The 14,108-nt window shown below is 42.1% G+C and overlaps 1 protein-coding gene across 3 annotated transcripts in view; it reads right to left on the minus strand.

The window, feature by feature from the left end:
* Window positions 1-14,108, minus strand: part of HOOK3 (hook microtubule tethering protein 3) — a 112,290-nt gene that overhangs the window by 50,648 nt on the left and 47,534 nt on the right. For all 3 annotated transcript variants that reach the window (XM_073551340.1, XM_073551342.1, XM_073551341.1), the window contains exons 7-8: window positions 12,697-12,759; window positions 11,758-11,841 (exon numbers count right to left, since the gene is read on the minus strand). In XM_073551340.1, coding sequence (XP_073407441.1) covers window positions 11,758-11,841; window positions 12,697-12,759 — 147 coding nt within the window. The remainder of the gene's footprint in view (window positions 1-11,757; window positions 11,842-12,696; window positions 12,760-14,108) is intronic.

Below are 14,108 nucleotides of genomic sequence, written 5' to 3' on the forward strand. Positions count from 1 at the left end.
TGTAATGTGTGGAAAGTGGTTTTCTGCCTGTTTTCTTTATATCTAATTTCAGCATCAAATTGTCCCATTATAGCTAGCCCTCCGTCAGGCGCAATATAGATTCTCCTCAGTTCATGCGCAATGTGCCTGACAAGCACAGGTCAGAAAACCACCTATAGTAGCTACATATTTCAATTTCAGGACTATAGAAGTAGTCAGTGACCTTCATAGGAATGTAATAAAAGAGATTACACCAAATCAGATGCAAAAAAAACATTTATTAACCATAAACTTATTAAAACTAAAAGTACCACTTTTCGGTAGTACCGCCAAATAGGCTCCAGTTATCTTTACTTAACTATTGCTTAAATATAAAATTATGGAAAAAAACTTAAAGGATATTGCACTTAGATGTTACTTAATTATTTTCTACTCATCTTCAGTGGTTTCAATTGCAGCAGAAGCAGCACAGGTACACTTAGAAAAGCAAGGCTGGCAGACGAAAGTTGCATGGGAAAGGCAGATTGATTCTTTACATATTTTGCAGTCATATTTAGAAAGCCTTCTGAAACCAGATACAAATGAGCAGGTAGTACAACTGCGTCTTTTAGAAGGTGGTAGAGTCGGTGTTTGTTCTGGAACGTCCTTGGGACGATATCTCTTCAACCGGTGTTGCAGGGCAAGGGGCATTCCAACCGTCTTTGTACTTCTTAGGCTTAGCTCTCCACTCACCAGTTCATTAGCCAATTGTTTTAGGTACATTCTTCTGCGCATTTGTTTAAGTTCATTACCGAGGTAAATTACTTGTGAGTTGATGCCACCCACATTCAGCATTGTAAAGAAGATTACCATCGGCCAGCGTTTGGTATTTCGACTTACATTGAAATTGCCACACATTTGGTCAGCAGTGTCAACGCCGCTTTTGGTCAAATTATAAAAAGTTATGATTTCTGGTTTCCTTAGCTCCCCAGACTCTGGGTCAATGGTGTAATCATTATGTAATGAAGAGACCAAAATCACATTTTTCCTCTCGCGTGGGATGTAAGAAACTAAAATCTTTCCATTACTGAACCCAAACATAGTGCTATACTGTTGTTTGCCTTTTGTATATAGAAAATCTGGCGGCAACTGCCTTTTGTTTTTTCTAACAGTTCCCACATATGACAGCTTTTTCGTTTTTAAAAAATCAATCAGATCAAAGTCAGTAAACCAGTTGTCAGCAGTGATATTTCGACCAGATCCAAACATTGGCTCAGCAATTCTCTTTACCACATCACTAGGCTTGTTGCTCACATTGAAAGGACCTGGTGGCTGTCTTCCACAATAAACTTCCATGTTCATAGTGTACATCATCCTTGCATCAACCATGGCAAAAATTTTAATTCCATATTTGTTTGGCTTTGATGGTATATATTGCCGAAAACCACATCTTCCACGGAAACCTGGAAGCATCTCATCAATAGTGAGGTTTTGCCCCGGGCAATAGCTTTTTTGACAATTCATAATAAATTATTGAAATATGTCCCGAATTGGTGCAAGCCGGTCATAACCTTTTCGTTCTGTCCGGGTACTTCGATCATCGAAACGGAGGCAACGGATCAGGACTTTGAATCGTTTCAGATTCCTCACAAGGCTGAATTTTTCGATGCCATCACCGTCTGTCCCCCACAGCTCCTCCAAACTTTGCCTATTTGCTCTGAAAGCACCAGCTAGGTATAACAAGCCAATAAATGCCTTGAGTTCAATCACATCAGTGTTTTTGATGTCCCTCTCTCTGGAGAATTGCTCTTTGATTGTGTCAATATACTGGTTAGTGAACCGAACAATAGTTTCCAACATGCTATCTGTAATTAGATTACTCCAACATTCCACTGCAGTTTTAGCTTTTCTAGCACTTCCAATAACTCCAGGAAGGTGTGTAATAATATTGTGGGATTCTCTGCGCTGTTTGTTCTTGGGTGCCTTTTTATTCCACTTTGTATTTTTATCTTTGCCCAAATAATAAGCTAGATCTGTGTCTGTTTCCTCTGTATCAGTGTCATCACCATCCTGCTCTGTTCCAGAATCAGTGTTACATTCTGCTACCTCATCTTCAGATGAAATGTCACTAGATTCCTCTAAATCCTCAGTTACTGCTGGTTCTTCCTCATCATCTTCTAACAAAAAAATCTTCATTTCTTCTAAATGAAGGGGTTTAGATGAATCATACTGTTTTCTGGCCATTGCAGCAGAAAATCTGAAGCAAGAGAGAAAGAGTATGTGCTAGGGCGCAATGTGCCTTAGAAGCCACACTCCTTTTGTCTAAGAAAACAGTACTTATGTACACTAACTTAGCATTAATCCTTCATAAAACAAGCTAAATACACAATCGTGATGAATAAAAAAAGAAAATACTAACCTTTCAATTTGTGTTGAAATCAGGCGCAATGTGCCTGAGAAGCCAAAGTGTTGATATCTGCTCACTAGAAGGTCTGCTGAGTCACTGTGATATCAGGTTTCACAGAGCCTGTAGAGTCAGGAGATAACTAGGAGGGGTGGGGTTTTCTGATAAGTGGGCAAGGAGAGAGAAGTGAAACTAATTACTGTGTGCCTGTCAGATCTATTGCGCCTGACGGAGGGCTAGAGGTGTTTTAGATCCATAAGGAAAGATTTTAGTCTGCACTTGTTGTAAGACTGGCCTTGTTTTCAATTGTTCATATGTAGTGCCATCTATGATATCCACTGAAGCTCCTGTATCTATTGTAAAGGTAATGTCAGTGTTGCAGATTGAGAGTGTAACACAGGGAGACTGTACTGAACCAGTGACAGAGGTAGTGAACACATAGTTCTCAGTCGCAGACATTTCTTCTGTGTCCTGATTTATCACTTTTACCTCTGCAGATTTTGTCATAGGCAGCGGAGGCTTGTAGTGTGCTGATTTGCAAACAGCTGCAAAATGATTCCCTTTTCCACATTTACTGCAGGTTTGTCCCATAGCTGGACATTTGTTCTGGTGGTGAGGGAAATCCTGTCCACATCTATAACATTTCTTCTGTTTCTGGGCTTGTTTGTCTGGTAAATTTTTCTGTTTGAGAATATGCACATGTAATTTATCCCCATTCTCCATTACAGTAGCCTGATGATCTGCTATTTCTATAGCACGGGCCATTTTGAGCAAATCATGTAGAGAGATATCCTGCTGCAGAGCCTTACGCCTTAGGTTATTAGACGAGCAGGTGACAATTATTTGAGTTAGGATTTCATCATCTACATCTGTAAAGGCACATCCATGTGCTAACTCTTTCAGCCGTGTGACATAAGTGTCTATGGACTCTTCTGGAAGCTGCTTGGCAATCCTGAATTTATATCTTTCATATCTGATATTCTGTTTGGGGTTGAAGTAGCCAGTGAGAGCTTTAGTGCAGTTGCTGTATGTGTCTGTTTCTGCTGCAGGTAACGTACTGTATATGTCATAGACTCCTGTGCCTGCACAATGCAGGAGCAAAGCTCTCTTTGTTTTCTCCTCCTTTATGTCCATGGCTTCTAGGAAATTCTCAAATCTGTTTAGCCATTTTCTCCAGTTATGGGAGAGATTAATGACATCAGTCATATCAAACTGTGGGAATGTGTGCAAGTAGTCAGCCATGATAGAGTCTCTCAGTGGTGCTGGCGTGTGAAGCGGTAAAATATAGTCCGTACTCACAGCAGTAGGTGATTATATCCCATCCTCGTCGCCAGTTGTAATATCCACACGTTATGAAGAATTCAAGGTATTAAACTTTAGATATGTTTTATTCTTCGTCCTCCAGCACACAGCATAACACTTGCATTCCCATGCTACACAGAAGTGAAACTGAAACTTCCCTTCTCATCCCTCTTGTCTCCACCCTCCAAGTCCCATAAGTCTGGCTTGCTTAAAGAGACAGATCTAATTATTATACATTACAAACAGCATCAAGGGTCAGCAGCAAAAAAAAGTCAAAGTGAGTGAGTGGGCAGACACAGCTGGCATATAAGAGCAATGACCATTGTTAAGTCATTTACCAGACCATGAAACCATAGTTCATCATCGTATATTAATATTTTGTGCAGAAACACAAGTCATGCTACTACATTGCTGCCCTCCGCTGGGTTCTGGTAATGCAATCTTGGGAAACATTTTTCTGACAGAAGAGTTAACCAATGTTAGTATTTCTGAGCAGAAAAGCACAGTGCATACGCAAACCAAAGCAGCATTGTGTTAGTAGGGCCTCATTCACACGTCCATTTTTCCAAGTACGGTCCATCCATGTTTTTCATGCACAGAACACGTACTCAAGAGTTTATGAGACCATTTATATTTAAGACACAGATCTGTCACTCACATAAGTCTGCAGATCTGTCAAAATGAAGGCCAACACGTAGAAGCCATCCGTATGCAATCAGTGGGCTGTCCGGTTTCAACATTGCAATGGGTAAGAGGAGCTGTGCAATTTTTTTATTCACTGGTAGATGAGAAAATCACCGAAAGGAAAAATGGACACACTGACCGAACACTGATGAAATTCTGATCCAACACATTGATTAAAATCAATAAGGTCTCTTCCCATGTACGTGAGAAAAAAAATGGACATCTGAATGAGGTCTAAGTGTTTGATGCTGGGGTGTGAGCATTCCCAACTTTACCCTTTCTTCTAGCTCATTACATTCATATCTCAGCTTATCTCGGTCCTCTTGGATAGAGTACGCCTTTATTGGCACAGAAAGCAAAATAATAACGCAGTTAACGGATTTCATTGGTGTCTCGCACGACATAACACAGATTTACTATTTTGTATACAGTCAACTAAAGATGTGACTAGAATATGGTGGCAATCAACTGATATACTGTAGGATTAGTGTAAAGCCTCCATCACACACAGCGATCTCGCTAGCGAGATCGCTGCTGAGTCACAAGTTTTGTGACGCCACAGCGATCTCACCAGCGAGATCGCTGTGTGTGACACTTATCAGTGACTGCTTATCAGTGACTGGCCTCCCTGCCGGGTATCGCTGATCGTGCTCGAATGGCCTGGACATTTTTTTGATCGTTGGTCTCCCGCTGGCCAGCACGCATAGCTGCGTGTGACAGGCGGGAGACCAGCGATCAGCGAGCTGGTAACCAAGGCAAACATCGGGTTTCTAAGCGCCGCGCAGCACTTAGAAACCCGATGTTTGCCTTGGTTACCAGCTCCCTGCACCAGTGCGCTGGTATCTTAACATACACCGTGGGTAACTAAGCGACGTGCGTCGCTTGTTACCCGCGTGTCGCTGTCCTGATCGCTGCTGAGATCTGCCTGTTTGGCAGCTCACCAGTGATCATGTAGAGACAACCAGCGATCCTGACAAGTTCATATCGTTGTCGGGATCGCTGGTTAGTCGCTATGTGTGACGGGGCCCCAAGGCCATAGATTCTACAAACATTACATGAGGTGGTAACGGTCTACAAACATGTACTCTCCCGTTCACACAAGAACTGATTGACAGGTTGGTCACACTCATCAAACATAGTGTGACGAGTGTGACCAACTTTTTACTATTGAGGCTGCCTATGCAGCATCAGTAGTAAAAAGATATAATGTTAAAAATAATAATTAAAAAAAAATAAAATAATGGTGTTATATTCCCCTTCCAGTGTCCCACGCAGCCTTCCCGGGCCTCATAGATGCTTCTGTTCCCAGTAATGCCTTGCGAGACCTTTGATGACGTCGCGGTCTCGCGATAATGTAGCGGTCTCGTGAGGAATAGGGACCGCTACATTATCGCAAGACAGGACCTCATCAAAGGTCTCGCAAGGCATTACTGGGAACGGAAGCATCGCTGAAGCCAGGGAAAGCTGCGCAAGACGCCAGAAGGTGAATATAACCCGATTTTTTATTCTATTTTTTACAGGGATATGGTACCCACAGCCCGGAAGACAGTCTCCTCTCCTCCGGACCGTGGGTACCATCCACAAATGTTCTGCTTACTTTTCGCATGGTGTGCACAGTCACATGCGGGAAGTAAACGGAACAAAGCAATCCTATGGGTGCGGGATCACCACGATTCCGCAAAATAATGAGCGTGCTGCGTATTTTTCCGCGATGCGATTCCGCCGCGGGAAAATCCGCAGCATTAGCACAGCATTGCGGAATCCCATAGGATTACATGGGATGCTGTCTTTTTGCGTTTGAGGCAAAATCGCGCATTGAAAACGCAAAAAAACGCGACGTGTGAACGCAGTCTTATGCTTAGCCTCTCGCACTTAGCAAGTGAGTAAGATAAAGTGCCTACACATAGTAAATATGATGCATGGCATCTACAGAAGATTAAAGGCACAAATTAAGGCCAGGGTTAGACGAGTACATCAAAATTCAATTGGTTTTCACCCAGAACCCGCAGACGATTTTCATCTGTGCGCCATCCGTTTTCATATATCTACATTCAAAAATGTACATGATCACATAGCGTGCCCTAGGAAAATAATGGTAATGTATCTATAAAAATCAGATGCCACACAAATGCTCTACATGGGATCCGATTTTTTGGAGCAGCCATAAACTTGAATAGGCAAGTCTCATCCAAAATTAGAAAGATGATGCAAATGTTTTACACAGTCACTCGGTCCATGTAAGTAAACAGCCACTTGAACAGCCCTATCAAAATACGGTCCTGAACTGGTTATTCTACAGTCATGGCCAAAGTTTTGAGAATGACACAAATATTATATTTTCACATGATCTGCTGGCCTCTGGTTTTTATGTGTGTTTGTCAGATGTTTTTATCACATACAGAAATATAATTGCAATCATATTATGAGTAACAAAAGGTTATATTGACAGTTAGAATGAGTTAATGCAGCAAGTCAATATTTGCAGTGTTGACCCTTCTTCTTCAGGACCTCAGGAATTCTCCCTGGCATGCTCTCAATCAACTTCTGGATCAAATCCTGACTGATAGCAGTCCATTCTTGCAAAATCAATGCTTTTATTTTGTATGAATTTGAAGGTTTTTGTTTGTCCACCCGTCTCTTGATGATTGACCACAAGTTCTCAATGGGATTAAGATCTGGGGAGTTTCCAGGCCATGGTCCCAAAATCTCTATGTTTTGTTCCCTGAGCCATTTAGTTATCACCTTTGCTTTATGGCAAGGTGCTCCATCAGGTTGAAAAAGGCAATGCTGATCGTCAAACTGCTCTTGGACGGTTGGGAGAAGTTGCTCTTGGAGGACATTCTGGTACCATTCTTTATTCATGACTGTGTTTTTAGGCAAGACAGAGAGAGTCCATTCCCTTGGCTGAGAAGTAACCCCACACATGAATGGTTTCAGGATGCTTGACAGTTGGCATGAGACAAGACTGGTGGTAGCGCTCACCTGGTCTTCTCCGAATAAGCCGTTTTCCAGATGTCCCAAACAATCGAAAAGGGGATTCATCAGAGAAAATGACTTTACCCCAGTCCTCAGCAGTCCACTCCCTGTACCTCTTGCAGAATATCAGTCTGTCCATGATGTTTTTCCTGGAGAGAAATGGCTTCTTTGCTGCCCTCCTTAAGACCAGGCCTTGCTCCAAGAGTCTCCGCCTCACAGTGCGTGCAGATGCACTCACACCTGCCTGCTGCCATTCCTGAGCAAGCTCTGCACTGCTGGTAGCCCGATCCCGCAGCTGAAACACTTTTAAGAGACGGTCCTGGCGCTTGCTGGTCTTTCTTGGGCGCCCTGGAGACTTTTTGGCAACAAGGGAACCTCTCTTCTTGAAGTTCTTGATGATGCGATAGATTGTTGACTGAGGTGCAATCTTTCTAGCTGCGATAATCTTCCCTGTTAGACCATTTTTGTGCAATGCAATGATGACTGCACGTGTTTCTTTAGAGATAACCATGGGTAACAGAAGAGAAACAATGATGCCAAGCACCAGCCTCCTTTTAAAGTGTCCAGTGGTGTCATTCTTTCTTAATCATGACAGATTGATCTCCAGCCCTGTCCTCATCAACACCCACACCTGTGTTAATGGAGCAATCACTGAAACGATGTAAGCTGGTCCTTTTAAGGCAGGGCTGCAATGATGTTGAAATGTGTTTTGGGGGATAAAGTTCATTTTCTAGGCAAATATTGACTTTGCAAGTAATTGCTGTTAAGCTGATCACTCTTTATAACATTCTGGAGTATATGCAAATTGCCATTAGAAAAAATGAAGCAGTAGACTTTGTAAAAATTAATATTTGTGTCATTCTCAAAACTTTTGGCCATGACTGTAAATTGTGATATGAAAAACAGAAAAATGTTTTTTGCTTACAAAAATGTATATACATTTAACTTTCCATTTAAACTTTACATAGAGGTGGGGCACGGCAGAGCGGCATATGTAGTGAAATGTGCTTTAGGAAAGCTCCCGCTGCTCTCATCCGGTTCAATTCATTCTGAGGTGCAGATCTGATCAGTGATTACCTCCCTGCTAGGACAGGGTTCCTGGATTCAGGGGAGCGGTTTTGAGGGCACTGGCCGAATTTCAAGTTGACATCTGAGTGGCTGGTCGAAGGAGACAGAGGGATTTGAGTGAGGATGTGGAGGCACAGATGGAGCAATATGCCAATAGGTGGAGGTGGAGGAGGAGGAGATAATGGCATCTTCCCTTCAGGCCTCAACAAGTACAGAGGCAGCTCCTATAGGAAAATTGAGCAGTCTCCGTATTCCTAGTGAGAACCCCTCAGGGGGGCCTTACATCCCTGCAGGATGCATTCAATGCACTTACTAAATACAATTCTACAGTCACTTCACTGACAGGTCAAGTGGGATGCACACAAGAAACCATTTCTAAAATCTGCCATGATGTGCAAAAGGTGGCAGAGCGTACTAAGGCTGTGGAGGGAAGAGTAAGAGAGTGACGACCTGGAAATTCACCAGAGATATAGCAACATCAAGTTGGTTGGGGTCACAGGAAAAGCGGAAGGCTGGGACCCTGAAGGCTTTTTTGAAAAATGGCTTCAGGACATATGTAGGAAAGATGTCCTCACTCCTTTGTTCAGAGTGGAGAGGGACTACAGAGTGCCCACGAGACCAGGTCCAGTTGGCAAACCACCTCGTCCCATTATGATTAAAATCCTGCGTTACAAAGACCGGGACATTATCCTTAGGAGAGCAAGCTAGAGGCAGGACATAATGCTAAGGGGCAAAAGTTTCATTTTTCACAGATTTCTCCGTGGAGGTTCAGTGTAAAAGATCCCTGTTCTATGACATAACGCTGAAGATAAGGGCTATCAACCCGCAACATTTATTGATTTAGCGCACTAAACTCACTGTGGTTGCCCTCGGTTCTACAATTTTTTTTTTTTTTTTTTTTTTTTTTGAGTCCCCCCTAGGGATGCCCTATGTTGGCTGAACGGCCATGAGCAACAAATCAGTCTGTGTCAGAGGACTCTGAATAGTTTGGGCTGCCTTTTTTGGCCATTCATTGTCTGACCCACACATTTGCTGACCCTCAGGACCGGTGCTATGCTTCAATTTCAATGCAGGCTTTATTTGTGCTCTACCCATAGTTTAGAGCTACACAAATAGTTCTTATTTTTCATTAGTGTTGTGGACCATCTTTTGGAGGCTCCATTAATGAGATAATTCTCATTTCTTGTCTAATGTACCTTTTTACTTCACAGGTGTGTACATCCAATGGTAATGTGCCATTCCATGCCCCAACCCTTACTTGTAAGGGTAGGTTTACAATTCAAAAAGGGGACTGGTTCGTGGTTCAGAGTTGGGGGGCGGGGAGGGTAGAGGGGGTGTCTGAAGTGCAGCTATTCTGTTACTTAGATTCTTCTTATAGTATATAGCCTGGAGGGAGCTTCAACGATGGACATCTGCTCCTACATATTTACACCATCTTCCATTTTTCACTATTAAAAGGAAAAAAATAGGTAGGACAGTCAATTTGCCATCTTGGAATATAAGGCCTGTTTCACACTTACGTTTTTTCTGTCAGTTGCAATCCGTGAAAAAGGCGGAGAACGGATCAGTGTCCGTTGAGACACTAACGGGTGCCACCGGACCGTTATTTTCACGTATCCGCCAAAGTCTGCATTTTAAAGGAGAGAGAGAGAGAGAGAGAGAGAGAGAGAGAGAGAGAGAGAGAGAGAGAGAGAGAGAGAGAGAGAGAGAGAGAGCGAGCGAAAGAGAAAGAGAAAAAGAGAGAGCGCGCGCTTTTCGCTGGTCCCGGAACGGCATGTCATGGTTAAAGTGTCTCCCGGAGTAAAGCTTCCGGGCATGCGCAATTCAAATTAGCGGACCGTCAAACAAAAAACCGTTGCAGAGTTCGTCTCATCTGTCCGGGAGACCAAAACATTTTGACGGATCCGTCAAAAAACGGGTGGGACAGACGACCGTCAGTCAAGATCTGCCGCTAATGTAAGTCTATGGGGGAAAAAAAACCGGATCCACCCCTTTTTTGGCGGATCCGTTTTTTTTTTTCAAAACTTGGCGGATTTTGACTGACGTCGAAAAACGGAAGTGTGAAACAGGCCTAAGAGGGCCAAGCAATAATTTGAAAAGATATACAATGCTCAAGTATTTTAAAAAGGTTAATCAAGCAATAACTGGGCTAAGTGAAACACACCTAACAAGACACTATTAAATCACTTCATAGGTGCTGGATGGGCTATAGTCTGCACTCTTCACTCATTTATTCTGGGGGACAAGTCTTCTTGTCCAGAAAAACCATACATTTAAATGCATGGACTCCTTTAGAGACAGTGAAGGTAGATGCAAAATCACTCTTTTTGAATGCATTATAGTTGTGATTTACGTTCTTCCTCCCTTTTTGAATGCCCAATTTAAACACAGTCTGGAAAAATTGGCACTATGGCCAGATCTCCTCTTGGTGGCTATGGGTGATTTAGAATAATTGAAATCTAAACAGGGACAAATTTTCCATGGATACAGACCGTTTAATGCCTTTTGGTCAAATATCTATCAAGTGGGGCTGATAGATATTTGGATTTCCTAATTTAAAAATCTACTCCTGCGCCTCTTCCACATCTCAGTTTTTATCAAGAATAAGTATTATGTAACTCCAATATGGTTCCTTGGGTCTCAGAAATAGAGTATCTACTCAGATCGCTTTCAGACCACCCTCTCCTTCGGCTCCTAGTATACATAGACTCAATAGGATCCAGACGTTCCCCTGGGGGGAGCTCAATCCATCCTGGCTCAAAATTATCAACTGCAAAAATATTAAAGGCTTGAAAATTTTCTTCGCATTAATGTGAGTTTGACTTCCTATAATGTGGTTTTGGATTCCATGATTCCATTATTATCCACTTCGCCCCAAAGTCTGTTTTCACCTTACTGACTGGGCCAATTTTTACAATTCTAACCACTGTCTCTTTATGAGGTAATAACTCTGGAAAGCTTCCATGGATCCCGGTGATTCTGACACTGTTTTCTCGTGACATATTGTACTTCATGATAGTGGTAAAATTTCTTTGACATGACTTGCGTTTATTTGTGAAAATAACGGAACGTGTCGAAAATTTTAAAAATTTTGCAACACTTAGTTCACACTGCCATCAAACGCATCTATCGGCAGACTGAGAACATTTAACGAAAGAGGAGCGCCAGATGCAGTGCTATGGTCTCATCAATGTTATGAAAACATTGCATAACAAATGAATCTAATTTACGGAGAAGAGGAAAGAGAACCTGACACATACAGTGAGACAAATCTTTTAGGGAGTCATATCAATATGTTCGATGATACTAATATTTCATCCCAAAAGTGTGCCTCAGGCTACTTGGGATGACACACAGATACTAACCTGCATGTCAAGCTCATGACACCTCTGAGCAATTTCTTCTTTTGCTGCCAGTGCTTCATTCAGTTCTTCTGTCGATTTCTTTAGCTATTGAGAAATTAAAAAGAAAAAAAAAAAAATTAGTTTGGGCTAATAGGTCTGGTTTAGCTGTAAAACCATCATCAAAGGGATTTTTTCAACCACAATAAGTTAAACACAATAAAGAGCAATTGCTGGAGTGGCATAATGCTAAGAAATGTCATCATTACTCAATCGCAAAGAACCCAACTAACCCTAGAATGAAGGCGTGAGAACCCATTGGCACATTTCCTGCTCATAGTAGCTCCTTACAAGGTGGCACAAACTGCAACTCAGCCCCAAATGAAGCCTAGGAGGCAATGCTGCATTAGTAAAGCAAGGCTGCATCAGGAGGAGAATTGTGTAGATCCTCTGAAAAATATAGAACCTCAATTATTACACTTGAGACCGTATGTCTGCTGTTGCTCTGTGCCATTTAGCATACTGGACTACTCCCTGAATAAAGGAAATGAATGTTTCCAGTTGCTTTTTATTTTATTTCACTTATTCTGGTTTAAGTGGGGATTTTTATCCAACATGTGAAAAACCATGTCTTATAGGGAAGCTGGAGTAAATTCAGTGATTTTATCAACAGAAAAAAACCCTCAAAGGCACAAGTGGTTCAAATTTATTAGGAGAGGCACTTATCTCTTAAGAAAACCAACGCATTTTGGGCTATCAAAGCCCCCCAAATTGAAAATTCAGTTAGAATTTATGCCAGTATGTAAATTTGGTGACTTGCATTTGACTACGCCCCATACGGCTAAGCTCTGCCCACTTTTTAAGAAATTGTTCAGGCAATGCAGAAATATTTAGCACAATTTTATAGCAGATTCCCTGTATTCAAGATTTGTTTAAATCCCCTCCCTAACCTCCAAGTGTTACCTGTTTGTCAAGTTCGGCATAGGCATCTGTTCCAATAGACACTGGGGTTTCCTTACTCATTAGCTGGAAAGAGACCATAATGTTATAACAGACATGTCAGAGAATAATTCAATGCCACATGCTTCGTTTAGAACAAATGGCTCCGTGAATAAACTGTGCAAAGCAATGAATTATAGAAAAGCAAACACAGAGTATGCCAAAGATCTATTAGCTGATGGAGACCGGTAAAATAAAGGGAAGGTTTAAAAAAAAAGGTACGGTAAATGCGGTAGTAGCCAAGTGTCCTCATTTTAAAAGGAAGTGTGCCAAAATAAATACCCTATGTCCATAAGATCTAAACAGGGATGCAGGCCACTTCCAGTGGGTTTCCATGCTCAGTGTAACCTCTCTAGTAGCCTGCTTTGATCCTGTTCTGCTGGACCTGGCACCATCACACATTAAGCCTATCGGCTGTTACAGGTGAAATGCTTGGCTTCCACCAATGGAGTCAGATGGCTGTCATCTATTCCAGCAGCCAGAGTAGTATTAGAAACTAATGTAACTTGAGGGCATATCATGAACCAAAACCTATCAGTGTAACTGGAAAATACCCAACAGTAAAAATGCAGAAAAGTGTAAAGCAAAGCAAAAGAAAAAAAAAAAAAAAAAAAAAAAAAAAGGAAAAGCGTAGTGACTATTTGAATACTATGTAGTAACCAGTTGAAGAGCCCAGCGCTGCCTGGGCATAGTAATGAACCACCGTTGGTTATAACTAATTATAATGAGATATTATATATATATATATATATATATATATATATATATATATATATATATATATATATATATATATATATATAGAGAGAGAGAGAGAGAGAGAGAGAGATAGATGAGTGTATAGCCCCGCCCACTCCACATAGCCACAATCACTATAATATCCCTCATCGTCCCTTCAGCCAGAGCTACCGGACTACTACCCCTAATATCCCACATCATCCCATCAGAGCCACAGGACTACTACTCCTAATATCCCACATCATCCCGTCAGAACCAGAGCGCTGAGTGGAGCGGTCCTAACTTCCATACCGGGGATCCCTTTACGAGAACTGGCGTCAGAACCAGAGCACTGAGTGGATTTGCCCTGACTTCCATACCAATGATCCCTTTTATAGAAGCCTGGGGCGAGAATCAGAGCGCTGAGGGATTTACCCTAACTTCCATACCGGAGATCCCTTTAAGAAAGCCTGGGATCCGAACCAGAGCTTTTGAAGGCAATTGCCCTGACTTCATTATAGGAGATCCCTTTAAGAGAGGCCTGGGGTCAGAACCAAAGCACTGGATGGATTTGCCCTGCCTTCCAAACCGAAGATCCCTTTAAGAAAGGCCTGGGGACAGTACGAAAATGCTGAGTGGATTTGCCCTAACTTGCATAC

The sequence above is a fragment of the Dendrobates tinctorius genome, unplaced genomic scaffold, assembly GCF_039654945.1.
Source record: "Dendrobates tinctorius isolate UK_male_01 unplaced genomic scaffold, ASM3965494v1 ptg000175l, whole genome shotgun sequence".
NCBI lineage: Eukaryota > Metazoa > Chordata > Amphibia > Anura > Dendrobatidae > Dendrobates > Dendrobates tinctorius.